Source organism: Mus caroli, chromosome 7, assembly GCF_900094665.2.
Source record: "Mus caroli chromosome 7, CAROLI_EIJ_v1.1, whole genome shotgun sequence".
Lineage (NCBI taxonomy): Eukaryota > Metazoa > Chordata > Mammalia > Rodentia > Muridae > Mus > Mus caroli.
The window spans coordinates 122,943,930-122,965,941 of record NC_034576.1 but is presented as its reverse complement, the minus strand read 5'-3'; the positions used below and the strand labels follow the sequence as shown (position 1 = coordinate 122,965,941).

At 48.2% G+C, this 22,012-nt stretch overlaps 1 protein-coding gene across 1 annotated transcript; it reads right to left on the bottom strand.

The window, feature by feature from the left end:
* Positions 1-3,364: 3,364 nt before the first annotated feature.
* On the bottom strand, positions 3,365-22,012 carry Sdr42e2 (short chain dehydrogenase/reductase family 42E, member 2). Its single transcript, XM_021167086.1, has 12 exons — positions 21,958-22,012; positions 21,221-21,405; positions 19,742-19,837; positions 17,713-17,770; positions 16,978-17,096; positions 16,354-16,429; positions 13,453-13,535; positions 11,950-12,087; positions 10,941-11,006; positions 8,156-8,219; positions 6,428-6,501; positions 3,365-3,619 (listed from the first exon to the last, which is right to left on the bottom strand). Exons 1-12 carry the CDS (start codon positions 22,010-22,012, stop codon positions 3,365-3,367), a joined length of 1,269 nt encoding a protein of 422 aa, XP_021022745.1.

Sequence of the window (22,012 nt, the reverse complement as noted above, 5' to 3'; positions counted from 1 at the left end):
CATTGGTCCACAATTGGAGATGGCTTTTAATAGAACGCTTATAAACCAGTCTCACTGGTTGCCCTATTCGTATAAACTATGTCACTTGGTTTATAGTGGCCTTTCTTCTGCATCTGCATCAATGCTTCCTCCTTTAGTTTCTTTAAATAAGCCAACCCTTCCTGTGCGAATCTCACAGGGGCTGGTAATTAGGGTAGCATCGGAATCCTTCAGGGATTTGTGTGTTGGGTGGGGACCGTATCCTTTCCCACACGATAAAGAGAAGACAGAAGAATTCTTGAGCTGGCGATCTATGCTGCTACGTGCTCAGGCCTTAGTCTTGTTGCTTTGAGGGGGAAGATATGGAGAAACCCAGAAAATAAGTAAATTGATTCTTGGCTAGACAATAATGTGAACATGTAAGGCTGCCCTAAAAACATACTTCTCAGGAAGGGAAGGTTGAAAGAGGGAGTTTAGAGAAAGGGGTGGGGTGCATTAGAGAAAGGTGGGGGCATTTGGATGATAAAAGTTTATCAGTGAAGGAAGTCCAACTGCCAGTTGTGAAGGTTAGAGTTGATGGTCAATTAGACAGGATCTGCAAGCACTGGCAGGCACACCTGTCAGGGGTTAGATTAGATTAAGGTAGTCTCTAGGCCTGTGATGGATTATGTGACAGAGCTCCTCCAGGAGGTTGAGGTGGGAACCCATTCTAATAGTGGGCAGTACCATCCCAGAACTTGGGTGAACATGACAGTCTCTCTTCTTTCTGACTACAGACACAATGTGACCAGCTGCTTCGTGTTCCAGATGCTAACTTTGCTCACACAATGGACGTATGAACTATGAGGCAAGATAAACCCTTTCTTAAGTTGCTAGTGTCAGGGTTTTGTTTGTTTTTCCCAAACAGGGTTTCTCTGTTGTAGCCTTGGCGGTCCTGCAACTCATTCTGTAGACCAGGCTGGCCTTGAACTCAGAGATCTGCCTACCTTTGCCTCCAAGTGCTAGAATGAAAGTCATGAGACACCACTACCCAGCTCGCCCAAGTATTTCATCATAGCATCAGGAGAAGGAAGTATGATGGCCAACCTCGGACAGCCTGAGATTTGTAGGTCTGGGATAAGGAAGTAGAGCCCAGAGTTCAACCCCAAACCCTGGAACGGTTAGGTTGCAATAGACATAAATCATGTGTTACATTTCCCACTGGACCTTGGGAAGTTCTTCCAAATGATCTCAGCTACAGAGCAGAAGCCCTCACCTTCTGATATTTCAAGTTAGTGATGGCCTCCAATTCCTTATCTTTACATTGACAGTAACAAACCCTACTGTAAGTGTGGCTCTAATAATGGAATAAGGCTCTACAAATGCAAGCTCCTGCCAGTGTTGGGCACTAAACAGATAGAAATGATTACTACTGATCTTTAAAACAAAAACAAACAAAGAACCAAAGAACCAAGTAGACACTGGAGAGATGGCTCAGTGGTTAAGAGCACAAACTGCCATTCCAGAGGTCCTGAGTTCAACTCCCAGCAACCACAGGGTGGTTCATAACCATCCTGTTATGTGGGATTCAATGCCCTCCTCTGGTGTGTCTGAAGACAGCTACAGTGTACTTATATAAATAAATAAGTCTTTTTAAAAAGTAGACACACACACAAAATTCTGACTACTGTATTTTAAAACTCCTACACAGTTTTTCTAATTTGCCTGACCGGGGCACGTGCTATGAGGAACACCACACCACCTATGACGGTTGACTCGTACCTTCTCTTTCCTCCACTGCAGCCTGGTAGTTACTTTGTTCTCTGCTAGGGTCCGTGGAGTTTATTCAGTTAATGCCACGTGCGTACCAGATGATAGATACCCATGGATCTGCTTACACACTGTTATTTTTGGGATCCACAGTCCATATCACAATGGCAGGGAGGTACAGTCAGTCTCTGTTGAGAGCAGATCTGTGGACTCAAACTTAAAGATGATGGTGAGGAGCATTACTCATCAAGAGATACAAATGATACTAAAATATGGAGGCTGGGGAAGTGGCTCAGTGGACAAAGTGCCTGTCACACAAGGATGGGGACTTGACTTCCATTTATAGTGCCCGCATAAAATGCTGGGTGAGGTGGCATATACTTGTAACCCCAGAGCTGAGAAGTCAGAGACAGGTGGATCCCTAAGGCTTCTTGCCTACCCTACCCATTCCAAATTCTAAACTCTAAACCAGTCTGGAAAAATAAGGTAAGACAGCTTCAGGAACGATATCCTCTGATACCACATACAAATATACACAAACATAAAATATGGTCAGCCAAACTCTTTTGTTTGTTATATTGGTACTTTTTAAATGAGACATTCAAATTTCTTTTTTTTAAAGATTTGTTTATTTTATGTATATATGAGTACACACTATAGCTGTGCAGATGGTTGTGAGCCACCATGTAGTTGCTGGGATTTGAACTCAGGATATTTGGAAGAGTAGTCAGTGCTCTTAACCGCTGAACTGCTGAACCATCTCTCCAGCCCTCAAGTTTCTTTTTTTTTTTTTTTNTTTTTTNTTTTTGTTTTTTCGAGACAGGGTTTCTCTGTATAGTCCTGGCTGTCCTGGAACTCACTTTGTAGACCAGGCTGGCCTCGAACTCAGAAATCCGCCTGCCTCTGCCTCCCGAGTGCTGGGATTAAAGGCGTGCGCCACCACGCCCGGCGCTCAAATTTCTTTTACAAACTTTTTTTCTCCATTGCGTCCTCTGGACCTGAAACGTTTTACTGTGCTGAGTCAGTTCCACTCATTAAATGAGAACCAAAAGTTACTAAGTTGGGCTTGGGTATCCTTTCCCAGCTAGTCAACACATAGATAAGTGTCAGGATCAGGATAAACTCAAAGAAGCCGTGGCAGGGAGAAGGTCCTAGAAGGAGGCAGAAGACAGGTCCAATTTCACAGACTCCACCAAACAGAACTCACACATTTAGACCAACCGTGAAGGCAGGGCTAAGGCTTATCCCAACAGAAGCGACCTTACTGGGGTTTCAGCGTAGAGATGGAGGCAGAAAGGGGTGAAGTCAGATCCAGGAAGAATCTGGAAGAATAGGAAGGAGAGGGCTAGGCTGGGTAGGACTGGAAATGGCTGGGAAGGGGAAGCAGGCTGAGGCTGGGACCTCATCAACCGCCGCGCCTAGCCTCAGGAAAAAGAGTAACACACTGGGTCAAGGAGCCAAGAGCTGGGAAACTCGGAAGTAAGCCCAAACATGCAGACGAATAGAAGCCAAGAGAGTGAAGCAGAGGCGTGGCCAGGAATCGGGGCGGGGTCAAGAGGCAGGGGCGGGCTTAAACCTGGAGGTCAAGCCAGGTAGAAAGACAGCGAGCTACTAAGCGGGCGAGGTCGTGGTCGGCTCAGAACCTTTCCACCACCGCCTGCAAGGGCTGCAGCCCTAGGAAGTACAGGGCCAGGCCGAGCAGACCGAACAGTAGCAGCAGCAGGAGCAGCAACCGCAGGAGCGTCAGCACGATGCAACAGCGGGGCTGCGGGGTCGTGGCCTGCACATATCGCTCCACTGCGTCGGCGAAGCTGAACTTGTCCGGCGCATAGCCAAGCTGAGCGCGGGCCTTGGCAATCTGGAAAGTGTGCGTCACGGCCACGCTGAGCACCTATGGGAGAGGCGGAGCAGCAGAGGGCTGGGCTAGTGGGAGAGCATCCTGTGCCTTGTTGACTAGGATAAGGGAAGGGCAGACTGCCTTTCCGTCACACTGGGGTTTAAAGACCAGCTGCTGCGTCTGGTTCCTGATGCCTTCCTGGGGGTGGGGGGTGGGGTGCTTCCTTTCTGAGATCTTTTTCTTGGAGGGCGCAGCCTCCTGGACGACCTTTCTGTGTCTCACCCTCAGGTTCTGCTAAATTCTCACCCTGTTTCGTTCCTCTTTTCTCCTTCTTTTCCCAGCCTAGCGCCGTTCTAGACCCCTGGAGACCCTTAGATGCATCCTTGAATACCAGGGCAGGCTGAAGGTTTCCACAGCCTGTAGTGGGGTGCGGTTCTCCAGATAAACATTTCCAAAGGAGGAGGTCGGCTTCCTGTTGCCAGCTCCAGACCAATTGTAGTGGGCGGGGCCTCCCGAAGAGCCTTTCCTGTCCTTTCAGCTGGTTAACTAAGTGACTCTAAGGGAGGAATTCAATTACGAACGAGTGATTCCTCTTTAAGTCTGAGATACATCCCCTGCTGCCAGTTGGCTGAGGACTTCCAAGGTGATAAATGACAACTATAGATGATAGAACTCCTACTGCACTTGGTGTGGGCCCTTTATACACTTCTGTCCTCTGTGATGGCACGATTTCCTCTTTGCATAATTGGAAATTGGCCATATCCTTGGTCATGCTGGGGTCTGGAAGTGCTCTCCTGCCTGGCTTGTTATTCTCCAGCTAGACACTGGCTATGTGGTTCTTTCATGGCACAGACAGGGCTTTGGGGCTAAGCCCTGGTCTGAAGACCCCAGTGAGGGAAACAGACCAATTCTTGTCTGTTTTGCCCCAGATACTAAGTTCAGGGCTTGGAGGAATGCAGGTTAGTCATATTCTAAAGTCAACCAAGCTCCTCTTGCAGGGAGACATAGCTGTGAGGTAGGCAAGCAGGTCCTAGCACAGTGCTCACAGAGGTCCAGTTTAACTGTGACCTCAGGGCGTAGGTGGCTCTCCTGCATGCTGGGAAATTCCTCCTCATATCTCGGGGTAGCTCTTATCACTCAGTTGAATTGCCTGGTTTCTAGAACATTTTCCTCTTTGGATTGTGGACTTCCTGGGGTAAGCACCAAGTCTTTCTCACCTCTAGTGCTCAGTGAAGTGCCTGGCACACAGTAGGTGCTTAAGGAATGAAAGGTTTTTAAATGCTAAAGAGCTGATTGGTGTCTCACAGACTGGCCAGCAGACAGCAACTGACCTGTCGCCCCCAAACTGCCCCAGATCCTTTGCCCTAGAACCAACAAGTTAACCCGCAAACCCACACTTTAGACAAGAGGAAGGGTAGCCAAGCCAATGGCTGACTACAGTTCCTTAGCACTCCTGACAGCTGTTTACCTTGTTGGTTTCTGGTGTTTATAAGACAGTGGTGAAGCTTTAGGTCTGGGTTCAAATTCCACCAGTGCCCTGTAAGTGAGTGATCTTGTGTAGGTAGCTTTACGGTGTCTCTGATTTCCTCCTCATGCACAGGGTAATAGTTTCCAGTGGTAGTGACTATCAAATGACACTAAAGGACTGTCATTAGCCTCCATCAGTCTGGGGAAGATGTAGGCAGTAGCTTCCCGGAAACATTCTCCATGCCCCCTCTTCCTTTCAGCTTAAGGAGCACTGAACTTAGCATCCTGAAGCCAATTCCAGTGTGGTGTGATCTTAGACAAGCTTCCGGTTTTTTCATCATAAACTGAAGAGCATACTCTTTTGCCCTTCCTAACTTAACACTAGGAAGAATCAAATGAGAGAGGCCCTAAATTACACCTGCTGTCTTACTCTTTACTGTCTACTTAAGATACCTTCTTTGTACAAACAACCAAAAGAAGCTCTTAGATTTATTTATTTTATATGCCCTGCCGGAATGCATGTATGTGCACCAGGTGCATGCCAGAAGAGGGCGTCAGATCCCTTGGACTGGAGCAATGGATGGTTGTGAGCCACCATGTGGATGCTGGGAATCAAATTAGGTCGTCTGAAGAGCAGTGAGGGCTCTAAACTGATGAGTCCTCTCTTCAGCACCAAAATGTCCTCTTTTTGGATGGTTCGTGCTAAGCAAGTATAAAACGACTCAGACATCAGCTGGTGCAGTGGTGCACACATTTTATCCCAGCGCTCAGGAGGAAGAGGCAGGTGGATCTCTGTGAGTGTGAGGCCAGCTCTACACAGTGAATTCCAGAATATCCAGAGCTACCTAGTGTGAGACTTGTCTTGAAAACCAAGACAACACTCCCAAACCATGCACCATAACTATGAGAAGGGTATTGATATTCTGTACAAAGAAGGCATCGAATACATACTTATTGTTAAATAAACATGTACTAAGCATGTGAAAAACATGAGTGATGAGTCTAGGGCCACTGGGAATTTGTGTGAGTGTGTGTGTGTTTGTGTGTACATACATATGTATGTATGTATATGTACATGTATATGTATATTCAGAGTTTGGGTTCAAAAGAGTGTCGCCTTTGGGATCTCAGGTCTGGCTAGAAGATAAGCTGCCTATAGCTGGAATGACAGCTGTGGATAGGAATTTGGAGCGGTCCAATTTTCAGTACGTAACACCGTCTGAGAAAAAACTTAGTTGGTCGGAAGCATTAGAAAGGAGCGGGCTGTAGTTTCTGGTCTACATGGAAGGTTCTGAGACTGCAGAGAAGAATCTTGTGACAGAGGTGTTCAGCAATGGTGGAGAGGAGGAGAACGGTGTAGGGCTGGGATCCCCCACCCCTCAGCACCCCTCTTACCTCACTGCGGGTGAGTAGTGGGGGGATGGTGCAGATGGGTCTCAGTGCCAGGTGCAGGTACTCCATCACTGCAGCTGTGGGAGGGGGCGGGTGAGAGGGACTCAGGGGTGCATCCACTGGGGGCGTGTCTTGCCTTGCTAGGGTTCCCTTTACAAAGGTCACTGGATTCCCTTCAGTTGGCAGCATTGGCTGGGGGCCTGTTAGCTAGGAGATATGTCATGGTAAGATGGTACCAAGTAATAGTGATGATGGTCTGAAGAATGCAAGCAAATCTGAGAAGGCTCAAGGTGTTTCTGTTCTCTGAGCCCCCTGCCCCTCTCTCTCTTTGGTTTTTTGAGACAGGGTTTCTCTGTATAGCCCTGGCTGTTCTGGAACTCACTCTGTAGACCAGGCTGACCTCGAACTCAGAAAATCCATCTGCCTCTGCCTCCCAAGTGCTGGGATCAAAGGCGTGCCTCACCACTGCCCGGCTTCTCAGTCTCTCTTAAATGACATTTCATTCATGTGTTTCGTGTATGTGTTCATGTGTGTGGGTGTATATTTGCCATGGCGCATGTGTGAACCACGCAGGACATTCTTGGGGAGTTAGTTCTTCCCTTCTACCATGTGGGTCTCAGGGATTGAACTCAGGGGATCAGGCTTGGTGGTAGCACCTTTACCCATTGAACTATCTTGCCAGTTTTCAAGTTCTCTCTTTTGAGGCAGGATCTTACTATGTAAGACCAGACTGGCTTCAAACTCTCTAGGTAGCTCAAGCTGGTCTTGAACTCATGATCCTCCTGTCTCAGCCTCCCACGTGCAGGAGTCTCACACCTGGCTCTCTCCTATTTTGATATGCTGACTTGGGTAGGAGAGGGTGGAGTTGGGAGTGCTTCCCTTCTGTCCTGACACCATTGCTTCTGCCAATGTGAAGATGCACCAAAATGCAGCTAGCTTACAGAGAACTGTTATTTATATACAGTCCTTGCAAGTTGTCATCACCTGGGCTATAGGTAATGCATATCAATCATTGTGGCAGAATACAGAATACAGAAATCTCCCACCTGGGTAACAAGTTTACAAGTCTTTGATTTCAGTAACATCCCAAATGCATTTAAAAAGAGTAGGTCCAGCCTCTGATGTGACAGAAACACAGCCCTTTGTGACTTGAGGGTTGGCTGTTCCCTTGGGCAGCTCACCGCAAGCCTGATGCCTGCTTGCGTTCTTATTAGGAGGCCAGCAGAGGGCAGCAGCAGGACACACTGTCCTGGTGGGGTGGGACCAGGGAGTGGGAGCAGATATTGACCTGCAGGGGTAAATGGGGAGTCCAAGGTCAAAGTCTCCACATGCCCCAGACTTTGGAAGAGGGAAGCCTCAGGCCTCCTCTGCCTTTCAGCTAAGTCTGAGTCAAAGCTGCCTCTCTCTTGTCACTGCACCACTTGAGGCAGGCCTCAGAGCCCCAGTCTCTTCTTTTACAAGAGTTATAATCACTCCAGCCTTGTTAGAGGCTCAAACTTAAGCGGGGTAGGCCTATGATCAACGCAGCTGTAGTGATATTGAGACATTTGCCCCTCTACGTGCAGGGTCTGGCTGGGTGTCCCTGCACAACCTATTTAAAGTCCATCACCCTCACCCATGGGGGCCTCGCTGGCCTCATCCTAGTCCAGGCCCTGGGTTTCCAATAATGTAAAACACACATGTTGTTTGCATACCTGGCCCACGGGATTTCATACTGAAGTTCTTCCTTACCTGTCAGATAAACACAGGAGGTCGGTACCTGGATCCAGGGCTGACTGTACCCCAGCTTCTCAAACTGCAAGGGAACACGGTCTGGCATGAGAATGGGTTGTTTAGGCACTGGCTGGTAAAGAAAGACTACCTGCTTTCCATATCTTCCTGGCAGGGCCTCTCTCTCTCTATGTAGACCAGCTTGGCTTCAAATTACAGAAATCTGCCTGCCTCTACCTCTTGAGTGCTGGAATTAAGGGCATTTACACTATGCCTGACATCATCACCACCATCATCATTTTGCACACCAATCTATTCCTTGATCAGGATAACTCAAGTCGTTAAAAACAGAACAAATCTTTTTTTCCCTGTGTATGTGGTGTGTGTGTGTGTGTGTGTGTGAGAGAGAGAGAGAGAGAGAGAAAGAGAGAGAGAGAGAGAGAGAGAGGCACATACTATGATGCATATGGAGATCAGAAGAACAACTTGTTGGAATCAGTTTTCTTTTCCAACCACATAGGTCCTGGGACTCTTTATCTGCCAAGCCATCTCTTATCTATTTGTTTTGTATTTTCTTTTCTTTTTTTTTTTATTGTATTTTTTTGAGACAGGGTTTCTCTGTATAGCCCTGGCTGTCCTGGAACTCACTTTGTAGACCAGGCTGGCCTCGAACTCAGAAATCCGCCTGCCTCTGCCTCCCGAGTGCTGGGATTAAAGGGCGTGGCCGCCACGCCCGGCATAGGGCAGGTTTTTAAACTTAGAATGCCTCACACCATTTAGATTTTTACTATATCCACCCACACATGAATCTGTTCCCAGGTTCTTAAATAGAATCTATTTTTTTTTCCTCTTTCAGAACTGACTGTACTATTAAAGAAAAAGATAAAACTCAGCAAGTGTGTGGAAAGCAAGAGGAAGCGCTGGAAGAAACAGACAGGCAGGGAGTGAATAGAGCTGTCCACCTGGATAAAACCTCTTCAAGTCAAAGCTAAACTAATGAAGGCAGGCAGGCTGGAAAGAAAGGGAGCACTCTCCCACTGCTGGGGAGCACTCTCCCACTGCTGGGGAGCAGACAGGAGTCCTGTAAGCTCTGGTAAACACTCTGGCAGTTCTTCAACGGGAAGCTAAGCTTAGAGTTACTGGTTAGCCTGGAAACTCCATACAAACACACAGTAATGCAATCCAAACACACAGTAATGCAATCCCAGCACTGTGTGTGTGTGTGTGCGCGTGTGCACGCGTGTGTGCACGTGTGTGCCTAACAAACGACAGCAGGGGTTGTCCTCTGACCCTAGCAGGCATGTGTGCTTACATACATGTGCACTTGTATACACAGGTGCAGACATACACATATCACAGAAAAAGGAATGAAGTCTCTACCTAATACATGTCACAAAGTGGATCAACCATGAAAACTAAGGGGGAAGAAGCCAGACAAAAGGCCTCCTCTCATGAAACAGCCAACATAGGCAGGGCAATTGAGAGACAGACTCACATTGCCTATGGTGGGTTGGGCTTGAGGGTAAATTGATACAGGGCCACGTTGCCAACAAGAGAGGCCTGCTTTACTTTTCTGAAGATGAAGACCTATTTTAAACTTAGTTATGGTAATGGTTGTAAAACTCAGACTATAATTTTAAAAAGAAAACTATGTTGAATTGTATCCTTTCTGTAGGTGGATTGCATAACTTGTAAGTTATGTCTGAATAAAAGTACTTTTTAACATAAAAAAATTACAAAAAAACCCTCTACATGTATGAGTGTTTGTTTTTTAAATTTATTTTTATTTTATGTTCATTGGTGGGTTTTTTTTCTCGAGACAGGGTTTCTCTGTGTAGCACTGGCTATCCTGGAACTCACTCTGTAGACCAGGTTGACCTCGAACTCAGAAATCCGCCTGCCTCTGCCTCCCAAGTGCTGGGATTAAAGGCGTGCGCCACCACATCTGGCTGCTCATTGGTGTTGTGACTGCTTGTATGTCTGTGTGAGGGTGTTGGACCCCTTGGATCAGGAGTTACAGACAGTTGTGTGCAGCCCTGTGTGTGCTGGGAATTGAACCCAGCTCTCCAGCTCCCATGTAGGGAGGCGTGTTTTGCTTGTGTGTATGACTGGTGCTTGCGGAGGCTAGAAGAGAGCATTGGATCCTTTGGAACTGGGGTTACAGATAGTTGCTAGCTGCCATGTGGTGATGGGCCTCAAACCCAGGTCCCTGGAAGAGCAGCCATCGCTCATAACCATTGAGCCATCTCTCCAACCCCTGGAAATGCTCTTTAAATAGAGCAAACCAGAGCTGCCACTGGCCCAGCAGGACACGATAACCCCTCTACCTCTACCCAGGTTTCTGTGCTCATTTTCCAGATGGGCCTGGTCCAAAGGAGACTGGGGGTTGTTGAAAGAGGTCAGGGGTCTCAGAGACCAAACTCCCCTCTCCCTCTAGGATCTGGTGACCACATACCTGCCTAGGGATTTCAAGCAACCTCCGCTTTCAGTGTAGGACCACTTGTTTTAGCAAGGGCCCTGGATTCCATTGCAAAAAGAAATGACATTAGATTCACAGGCCAGAATCAGTGCAAATCAGGAGGCAATTATAGAAAGGTCTGTGTCAAAAGCAGGAACACATGGTTCCACTAGGGGGCAGTCACAGCCCAGCTTCGGCTCTACCCAGTGCCATTAAGGCATGTGCCAATAGGGCTGGCTTTCTAAGGTAAATTCATGGTTTTGGTGGAAGGAAAGGATACAAGGACAGAGGGTGGGGTTGAGAGTCTCACTCTGGGCTGGGGGTCGCAGTGGCAGGGAGAACACCTACCAGTGGGGCCATCCACTCAAAGAGGTTGACACTCTCCCCATCATTGATGTAGTATGCTTGCCCGCTCTGAGGGTGACAGGAAGGAAGAGGTACAGTCAGGTGTCTGCCCACAGCCTGATCCCCTCTTTCTCCTGGCTCCCGGAAGCTCCTTCGGCCCTCTTGTCCCCCAAAGCAGTTCTGGGAAGAGACCTGGGCAACACCTTAGTAAAGCAGGATGTGGTTTGACAACACTAAAGAAATACAGGGTAACTCTCTATGAAGAGCTGTAACTGGCTTGGCAGAAATGATGGTATTCTAAAGAGACATGGATGTTGTGGGCCAGGTGTCTGTCAATCTGACTATCAGACTATTCAAACAATAGACACCCCCGACACACACACAAAAAAAGAGAATTTCTTTAGGGTACTCATATTGGGAAACTAGAAGGGCCCTAGCCAGAGGGGAGTTTATCTCCTTTCATTCAATTGTAACAACTTCTCAGACCACCTAACAGTTGAGGACTAAGCCCACTTAGTGACCTTGAGCAGAACTGTGGAGACGGACGTGCATATTCCAGGGACTCTATTTAAACTTTAATCTCACTTCAGGACCCCAAGACAGACTGGAGGGATCACTGGGTCCTTTTAACTCTTGTTTTTCAAGACAGGGTTTCTCTGTGTAGCCCTGACTGTCTTGGAACGAGTAGATTAGGCTGGCCTCGAGCACATAAAGATTCATGTGCCCCTGCCTCCTGAGGGCTGGGCTAATTTGACTCTTTTAATTGGCTTCTGAAGGATTAACTTTGGCCCCGTGTTTGGTAATAGGGTGACCACCCTGACAAGCTGTGTGACTCTGAAGGACTCACAGGACCTCACTGTACTTCATTTTCTTCAACAAGATGAGTATCATGAGGACTGTGACACGCTTCCGTTGGAAGCTGTGATGTCAGAGGGTCACGGTGAGCTAATTATGCTCTCTGACAGTTCTGGGCTCCCTCCTTGTGGGGGCAGGGATATCACAAAACACTCACAGCCACGTAGCCTTTAGCCATGGTGAGACCCTCGGCCGCCAGCATGTGTGCCTGCACCAGATTCTGCACATGGACCCAGTTCATGCGCGTCTTGCGGTCCCCAAACCGGAACATGAATAGTCTCTTCTTGATGTGGCTCTGGCATGGGGGAGAGGTGACAGTGCAAGCTCACTTGGGTGGCTTTGCGCTCTGTTTACACGCTCATAGGCTAGACTCCCACCTCCCATGTCCCAAGTTGTCTGAACATCTCTGCTTTCTTGTCTCATAGAGAACCTTGGGCCACCTTTGAGCTTCTTAACTTTTCTCATGCCTCACATTCAAACTAGCTGTAAACCCAGCTGCCTCGACCATTATGTCTGTTCAGAATCCAGCCACACCACTGCAACCCTTATCTCGCCTTGGGAGCAACAACAGCTCCTGTATGGATTCTGTATGAATCATAGTTGTCCATTCACTCTGCGCCACCTGATCTGATGAATGCAGAGCACATGGGCTGCCATATAAACACTGAAAGGCAGACTGGGCCAGCTCCTTCACAACTCCTTCTACGGACCCCCTCTACTCCTTGGGCTACCATGACCCCAGGGCTGTCTGTCTCTTCCTGGACAATCCTAGGGCTTTTGAGGAGATGCCCTGTGTAAAAGCTCTTGTCTAAGAGCCTGCCTGACCTGCCTGTCTCCTTCTTCCCGTGGGAGGTTTAAAATCTTTCTTTCTCCAAGTGGCTCTTCCAACTTCCCCAGAAGCCCAAGCCCAATCCCCTCCATCCATCCACCTTTTCTTTTCTCCCTTTGCGTTTGGCATCTCTCAACGCTCTTTATAATTCAGCATGTGTATTTATTTCTTGCAATCCATCTCTGGTGTGAGAGCAGAAGCCACATGAGGGCAGGAGCATCTGCTCTGTTTGCTGATCTGTCCCTGAACCAGAACAGTAATGCGCACTGGAGTAGTTCAGGAAGTATTTACATGGGGAACTGTCCTTGTTGTTGACCTGGAAGAACTGGGGAGGGGAATATTTGAAGCAGCAGGCCTGAACAACACTCCCCAGGTGCCCTTCCCAGCTCCCACAGCTTTGTACTCAGTCAGTCCCAGCCACAGGGATCTCTCGCTGATTACATTAACCTTCCTCACACTTAGGTCAGCGCTCAATCTGCTCCTCTACCTGGCATTCCCTTCCTCTGCTTACTTCAGTTTCTCAGGGGTGGGGGTGGGGTTGGGGTGGGAGGAATCCCCTTTCCTCCTTCCAGACACCACAGGCATCCCTTCCTACAGGAAGTCCTCCTGAATCTCTCCTGCCAGGCTCATTTTCTCTAGTATTTCTCTACTTGGCCGTCACTATGCTAAAGTTATGATTGTGCTGTCTGTCTCCTTGGCCAGGCTGTGAGGACATGAAGCCTAGAGCCCCCTGCAGCCATAGTCCCAGAGCTGCAAAAGTCCAATCAGCATGCACACCACGTCAACCTGACTCCTTCTGCCTCTGATCACAGGAAGGCTGGGAAGACCTACCGCCACCCGGGGCAGGTGTCTCTGTTCTTCAGGACCATAGATCCCTGGGGGACGGAGCACACAGGTGCGGAGGGTGCCTCCTCCTGGGACAGAAGAGAGGGTAGTCAGGGGCCTGCAGAGGAGTAGCACGTGGAGGTGGGGGGCCACAGCCAATGAGGACAGAAGGTCAAAGCCATCTACCTCTCCTGCTTCTGTATGGAAGGCCCAGTATAAATACCTTGTGCTGACAGCAGCCCAGTTTCCTTGGGGACCCTCCCCCTCACCGCCCACAGAGGTCCTTATGGGTGGTGTTCTTACCTGGAACTATCTCATGGCATCATTGGTATTAGGCCCACAAACCCTGAGGGCACTGGCCATCAACTCCTACCAGCCCTTGAGCTATTCATGATCTGTCCTTTCTAAACCAGTGACTTTTTTTTCCCCTACAAATCTGTTTTCCAGACACTTCCATTGTATGTTCCCTTTTCCCACAAATAAGCCAGGGGCAGAGCCTTCCATCTTTACCAAACACCTTTCCCTTTACAATGAAGCCCAGCATTGTGGATGATAGATTGGTCCCCCAAAAGATATGTTTGCTACAACCTGCCAATATGGCTGTGTTTGGAAAAGGGCCTTTTAGGTTGTAGTTAAGGATACTGGTGAGTTGAGATCATTGTAGGTTTTCAGCTGGGCCTAATCCAACTACAGGAGTCTTGAAAGAGGCCAACAGAGGCCAAGGAGGCCATAAGAAGGTATTCAAGAGTCATCTGAAGCTGGAGGAGACAGAGAGAGGCCTCTTCCTCAGAGACTTCAAGGGAAGGTCAACCCTCTACACTAGCTAACACCAAGACTCCAGGCTCTGGCTTTCAGATGGCAAGAGAATGTTCTAAGTCACTGTGAGAGGTGCAGGACACTAACTCAAACAGGTGCAAAAGGATACAACACACTGACAGGGCACTGTGACCTACTTCTTAGGATTCTGGCAGTCAGTCAAGTGAAGGCCATCTCAGGACTAGCCTGGATTACAGACCATGGTAATGGACCTCTGGTGACCATGGCTGTCCTCCTGGAAGGCAGGTGTCAGCTGAGCTTTTCTGTGTCCTATAGCTAAGTTTAAACTCTGGGTCCCTGGGGGCATGGTGGAGGGAGGTCAGGTTGCAGCCAATGGTGGCCAGAGGGACACTGGGGAGCTACGTCACGGAGGGGCAGGCCTAAGGTATCCATGACTCTTCTGAGCATTGAAAGCTGGGGACGTGCATATAAATAATTCCCAGACAGAAGATAAGGTGTCTGCCCTGGCAGTAGGTGAAAAGGGCTGTGCCCTGGCAGAGACGGGAGCCTGGGGAAACACTGTACACACACATTCACACACACACGAGGGTCAGAGGTCAAACACTGATGGAAGGAAAGCAGGACTATTGCAGGGAAGAGAGCCCACATGCAGAGACCTGGTTTGCTGCCTCTCGAGTAGTACAGGGGGTCAGGCCTGGTTTCTGGTGCTAAGATGCTCCTGGGATTAAAAGTCCCACTCTACCACCCAATGCTGTGTGACTTTGAGCGAAGGCAGCTAGCCAGTCTCCGCTTCCTTATGTGTAAACCGGAGGCTATCATTTCAAGCCTCTCTTGCTCTCCAAATCCAATTGGCTCCCAGGTTTGTCTTTAATTAATGGCACTAGAGAAGTGGGTTGTGATCCCTTTGGGATGGCATATCAGATAGCCTGCGTATCAGATATTTACATTACGATATATAACAGTAGCAAAATTACAGTTAGGAAGCAGTGGTTTTATGGTCGGCGGTCATCACAACATGAGGAACTGTATGGCAGGGTCTCAGGTTTAAGAAGGCTGAGAACCACAGTACCAGCGGTTGAACACAGGCCCTATGCTGAACAAGCACACAGGCCGTCTCCGAGCTACTTTTCTTTTTGGTTTTTTTTTTTTTTTTTTTTTTTTTTTTTTTGTTTTTCGAGACAGGGTTTCTCTGTGTAGCCTTGGCTGTCCTGGAACTCACTTTGTAGACCAGGCTGGCCTCGAACTCAGAAATCCGCCTGCCTCTGCCTCCCGAGTGCTGGGATTAAAGGCGTGCGCCACCACGCCCGGCTTCTTTTTGTTTTTTAAGGCAGGGCTTTGCTATAGAGTCCAGGGAGGCCTTGAGCTCACTCTGTAGCTATGGCAAGCCTTGAACTTGTGATCTTCCTGCCTTGACTTCCTGAGTGGCTGGGGTGACAGGACTTTGCCACTAGGCCCAGGTAGATGAGACCATGTCAGCTGGTTTCTTTTAGCTTCTGAATTTTAGAAAGACAGTTAACAATGATTTATGACAAGCAAATCGTCTGAATGGATTTGGATCCTGTGCAGAAGACTGGGGATGCCTCAATTCCACCTCCCCCTCAGGAATGATCTGGAGTCAATGAAACTTTTGCATATGAAATTAGTATGCAAAATAGGACCTGACATGAAGAACGCACATAAGCGGAGACTGTTCCTGTTCTATTATTGCTTTGTAGCCCGAGAAGGGAACGCAGGGAGACAGCCGAGGCAGAGTTTTTTTCTAGAACATTATTGAAGGTTTCGTGCAAGAGCCTCTCACTCGAGTGGTCCCTTCCAAAGAGCTATAGCTCCTTGCATATTTATAATGCTAAAGAAGACTGCTAAAACTAAATCCAGCCCCATAAGACAGCAAAGAGAGCACACGTCAGGCTGTCAAAGTCTGTTCCCCAGCAGACTGCAAGCATGGGAGCTTACAGTCTGGGCTGCGTCCTGGTTGAAGAGGCTCATGCAGGTGCTCTGAACACATTGAAGGACAAAGGCCCAGATCATGGGGAGATGTCACTGAGAAGGAAATAGGGCCTTGGACATGCATTTCAGAGAGGCAGCAGTGGGCAGGCATGCTTGTTATAAGCATGTCCCCGTTGTACTTACCTAGGAGCGGTGTCCCATTAGCCATGAGAGTCAACTGGTCGGCAATGGCTTTGGTTCGAGAGTAGTGGTCCATATGCTGGCAGAGGACAGGGAGAACACAGCCACCAGATGAGCTCAGTGATATTGTTGTCAATGCTGACCCAGCTGGGCATGGCCTACCCTATGGCTACATAGTCCTGGCTCAGGGAAGCACCTGCCGGTCTGCAATGTCTGGCCTGTGATACTGATACTGGATATAGGTGGGGTGATTGAGTCATATGTCATTCTTTGGTGTTCCTGTGCCATTTTTTGTACACGGTCTCATTTGCTGCTCTCTACAAACCACCTGCATGGTGTTCTCAGGCTTAGATGAAGAAACAGAGGTTCCAAGTGCATGATACGCCTTATCACGGAGGTGAAAGGTGCCAGGCTGGGTGGGGCTCAAGGCCAGGTCTATCTGGTTTTGGAGCTTTCATGGGCAAGACAAACTAAGATGGGAGAAAGCTTGGACCACTCAGTTTGGGAGTCCAGCCTGCTGGGATGGACCTGGAGTAAAAAAAATGGAGCTGGCTCTACCCATGCCTGTGCTTTGGGCAGTCACTTCCAGGCGCACCACCCTGCACCCTGCATCCCAGAGATTGGTACCTTGTCCAGGGGGAAGTATGGGATGGACTCCTCATTGCCCTGTTCTATGGGCTTCCCACCAAACGTCACGTTGACTGTGCTGGTGTACACGAGTCTCGGAACCCGCCGACGGACACAGGCTGCAGGAGACACACACATACACCACAGCCAGATTGTGAGCAGGGAGCTTAAAAAAAGGCCTCTGTGGGCAAATCCACCCATTTTTACTCAGTCTTCATCTCCCGCCCCATACCATCAGGGATCTCCCAGAATCTAGAGCTGCCTGAGAGGAAAAAGCCTTTTCCCTCAACTTAGGATGTTGGGGGCCAGAGCTTCTTATTCCTCCTTCTGGTGTGGCTTTGTCCCCCAGGGCCACCCTGTCAGGGGCAGGTAAGAAGAAAAGGCTCTCTTGGTGGGACAATAAAAAAGATGTTCTAAAATTGGAAAAAGTGAAGGTCAAGATAGTTCACATCCAGAGGGCTTGGCAGGGATCTTCTATCTGATGCCTCCGTGACTTTCCTCAGTTTCTTCCTCACCCTGAGCCCCTAGACATGCTAAGACTGCTGGTGTTCAAGCAGGTTTGTACACAAGAAAGATAATCTACCTCCCACTGGCCTCAGTTGGTACAAGCTAGGTAGGGTAGGGGGTCCTGCCTCCGTGGCCTTATCCCCAAACCCGACCCCAGAGCCAGGCCAGTGACAGGAGACAGAAGAGGAAGGATCACACAGCACACCACACTCCACTTTGGGGGCCTACCATTAATCACTAGTTTGGTGCCTCCGACATTTATAGACTCAATCTCCTGTTTTTGTAGCTAAAAGACAAGAGGGAGATAGGAAGTCACAGGTTGCCTTCTGCCTTGTGGCTGAGACCACAGGCCGGGCTTAGGGTCGGCAGGATTCTCACTGAGGGATACTTGGTGTAGGGTGCAGGGGCTGGCATAGAGCTGGGCACAGATAAGTGACTTGTTGGATCATTTTCTGCCTCCTCAATTCTCCCCTTATCTGAGACAAGTGTGGTGGTATGGCCGTGTCCAGGAGAAGGGAACAGGAGTGTAAACAAAGAAAGGGTCTGCAGTGGTGGGTCCTTGTGTGCCAGGCACCGAGCAAACAATGCAGTCAAGACCTCATTTAACGTCACTGGGAAAGATGATGTGCTCCATTTTAAAACTGTATTTTTTTGTCTGTCTGTCTGTCTGTCTGCCTTTGAGACAGTTTGTCTCTTGTAGCCCAGGCTGACCTCAGACAAGCTTTACAGATAAGGATAGCCTTGAACTCCGGATCATCCTGTCTCCACCTCCCAAGTGCTGGGATTATAGGTGTGTGCCACCATACCTGGCTTATGTGGTGGGGGGATCTAACTCAGTAGGCATGCTAAGCAAGCATTCTATCTACTGGGCTGCATCTCCAGCCAAAACCATTTCTATTCAGTGTGGTGTTTTTGTTTAATGGGGAAGCAGCTACAATGTTAAAAATAATTCACATAGTGAAAAGTATACCTGGAAGCCACAGAGATGGCCCAGCAGTCAAGAGTACTAGCTGCCCTCCCAGAGGTCCTGGGTTCGATTCCAAGAACCCACATGGCAGCTCACAACTATCTGTAAATCCAGTTCCAGGGCATCTGATGCCTTCTCCTGACTTCTTCAGGCACCAGGCATACTTGCAATGCACAGACATACGTGTAGGCAGAACACTCATACACATAAATTAAAAAAAAAAGACTATCTAATGAAGAAGAAAGTTCCTTCCCACTCCTGATGCCAAGTTTTTCTCAGTCCTCTCCAGAGGGAACTGCTGGTAACAGCTTCATAGGTTTGTACAGAAAACCTGTACTTAACATCATCATATAAGTAACATTTATCCTAGCTTTTAAAAATTTATATTTTTATTACTTGCTTTGTATGTGCAAGTGTGTGTTCATGTTGTGTGGGTGCCATAGTTCATAGGTGGAGGTCAGAAGAAGGCTTGTGGGAGTCAGTTTTCTTCTTCTACCACGTGCGTTCTGGAGGACAAACTGAGACCATCAGGCTTGGCAGTAGGCACTTTAACTGGCTAAGTTGTTGTTGTTTTTGAAACAGTTTCAATAATAATAATAATAATGATGATGATGATGATGATTGAGACAGAGTCTCTCTATTTAGTTCTCGATATCCCAGAACTCAATTTGTAGACCAGGCTGGCCTCATACTCAGAGACATTCCAGCCTCTGCCTCTTAGAGGGCTGTGTTTAAAGGTGGCTGGTTGAGTTATCTTGTTGGCTCTTAGCTTTGCTTTGCTTTTCTAAGGTAATTAGGGGAGATAAACATCATAAACTTTGGAGTTTTCTCGGGTATCAACACTTTTGAGTTTTCTCATTCTTTTGAATGTCTGTGTACAGTTTCATGATATACCTGCTACATCTTAATAACTTTAATAACTTACGGGCTATAGAGGTATTTCTGGTATCTTGTTATCAAAAACAATGCTTTGAATATATAAGTAAGAATCATTTGAGTCAAATGGAGGACATTTTGGTAGACACTGTTACAGTGTTCTCTGGAGTTTGTGACATAAGTCATAGAGGTGTCCTCCCTTTCCGGATGAGGAGGGAGCAGCTCAGAGAGGTTAAGCTGCCCTTGGTCACACAGGTGGACGGTACCAGAACTGGTATTTGATGTAATGGATACCCAATCCTTCTCTAGAGGAAGTGAAGAGCAAGAAGCAACACTCAGGCATCTCAGTGTGGTGGGTGGACAGGACTTGGACACCACTCTGCCCAGCTCTGGGTGTGTATGTATGTGTCTCACCTTCTCAGCCCCAGACATGCCGTAGGAGGCCACATGAAAGACACAGTCCACCCCCTGGAAGGCTTGGTACAGGGATTCTTCATCTCGGACATCAGCCTAAAACAGAAGTAAGAGGTTCAAATCCAAGGCTAAGGCTAAGCATCTGGTAGACCAGGACTTACTAACTCCATAGACTGCTGTCCCATTCATTCTGCTTGGGCCCAGGGCTAGCCTGGCTGTTTCATATGCACTGTCTTACCGACTCCCTCTGAACCCCTTGGAAAATGCCTGTGATTACTGTCTCTTTCTGTGGATGGAAACCGAGGCTCAGGAAGGTGCAACTACAGATGGGAAGCATAAGAGATGGGGACAGCAACATGGTTAAGAGGGTGAGTGTGCTTTCTAAGGAAGCCCAAAGAGCTGACTCCTGGAATTCACACAAAGCTGGATGGGATGGTTTGCATCTGTGCTCCCAGCGTGCCTAGGGTGAGATGGGAGGTAGAGGGAAGAGGAGGTGGAGACAAGATAATACCTGGAAAGTCTTAGGCTAGCCAAACTGGAGTGTGCAGCATGACAGCAGAAAGGAGAGGCTAGCCCCACTCACTGTGGTTGAGTAAGAGAACTGACTCTGGAAAGATGCCCTCTGGCAAATGTATGACTGCACTCTCACACACGACACATGCACACATCTATCCATCACACACATGGAGACATACTCACACACATCACTTATATATGTATATATATGTATATATATGTATATATGTGTGTGTGTATATATATATATATATATATATATATATATATATATATATATACATATATCACATGAAAACATCACACACACTACATCTGTTACACAATGCATATCACACACACACCAGTCATAAGCATGCACATCATATACATACGCACATATCCCACACACATACACATATATCACACACAAATACATCACACACATACACACACACTACACCTGTTACACAATGCATACCACACATACTAGTGTACATCACATACATACACACATATCCCACACACATGCACATACACACCACACACATGAACACTACACACATATATCACAAACATATCATACACATATCATAAACACATCACACACATGAAAATTACACATACATATCACAAACACATGCACATACACATCACGCAATGAACATTACACACACATATCAAATACATCACACACATGAATATTACATATACATATCACAAACATATGCACATACACATTACACACATGTGAACATTACACACACATTATACACATATCCCTCATACACTCACATCATAACCTCCACACACACACCCCCACAAAGATTACAAAATATAAAAATAAAAGAGAATTGGAGGTAAATTTGGCTGCAGAGCCTGGATCTCAGACTCCACTGCTGGTTCACATCTATGCCTCTAAGCCCTGCCACCAGCACCATCACCTCCAGCAGCCCCCACCCACCATGATCCCCATCTCTGTACCTGGATAAACTCAGTTCCTGAAGGTAGTGGCCACTGGGGTCTGCGGAGGTCAAGCAGGATGACCGAGGTGCCTCTCTTGGCCAGGCTGGAACCCAGGCTGAAGCCCAGGTAACCTCCTCCTCCAGTCACCAGAACCTTCTGTCTGGGGGCCTGTGTGTGTTTGGCCTGAGTCTTCTGCTGTTGCACTGGTACTGGGGTTCTCACAGATTCAATGGGGTCAGAGCCAGTCCCGGAGCCTCGTCTGGTCCCAGGCCCTAGCCCCAGCCCAGGTAAAGGTACAGATCCTGGACTAGTTACTGACTCGCTTACTGGCTGAGATACTGACCCAGCTCCTGGCTGAGATACTGGGCCAGCTCCTGACTGAGGTACTGGGCCAGCTCCTGGCTGAGGTACTGGGCCAGCTCCTGATTGAGGTACTGACCCCGCTCCTGGCTGAGGTACTGACTCTGATCCTGGCCTCAGTCCAGACCTAGCTCCTGGTCCAGGTAATGATCCTGCTCCTAGCCCAGGTCCCAGAGTAGCATTAGGCCCTGAAGTAGTACCAGGTCGCAGCCCAGTCACAGAAACAGCACTAGGCTGTAGTCCAGACCCTGGAACAGCACTAGGTCCAGTCCCAGGCCCCAGTCCAGAGTCCAGAACCACTCCAGGCCCTGGCCTAAGGCCTGATCCCGACTCTGAAGCAGATCCCAGGCCTGAGGTCCCTCTGCAGGCCTGGCATACAGGGCATCCCTTCTCACCCTGGCCTGCAGTTTGACAGGTTTCTAGTGGGGAGCCCGCAGGGTTGGTCTTCAT

What these genes read in the sequence shown, in the direction of transcription:
- Sdr42e2 (XM_021167086.1), bottom strand. Translation starts at nt 22,012, where the DNA reads ATGAAGACCAACCCTGCGGGCTCCCCACTAGAAACCTGTCAAACTGCA. An exon ending in CTGTCAAACTGCAGGCCAGG is followed by an intron (nt 21,406 to 21,957) that starts GTGAGAAGGGAT and finishes CCCCAGTACCAG; the next exon opens with TGCAACAGCAGAAGACTCAG. An exon ending in TTGAGTGGATGGCCCCACTG is followed by an intron (nt 8,220 to 10,940) that starts GTAGGTGTTCTC and finishes GTTCCCTTGCAG; the next exon opens with TTTGAGAAGCTGGGGTACAG.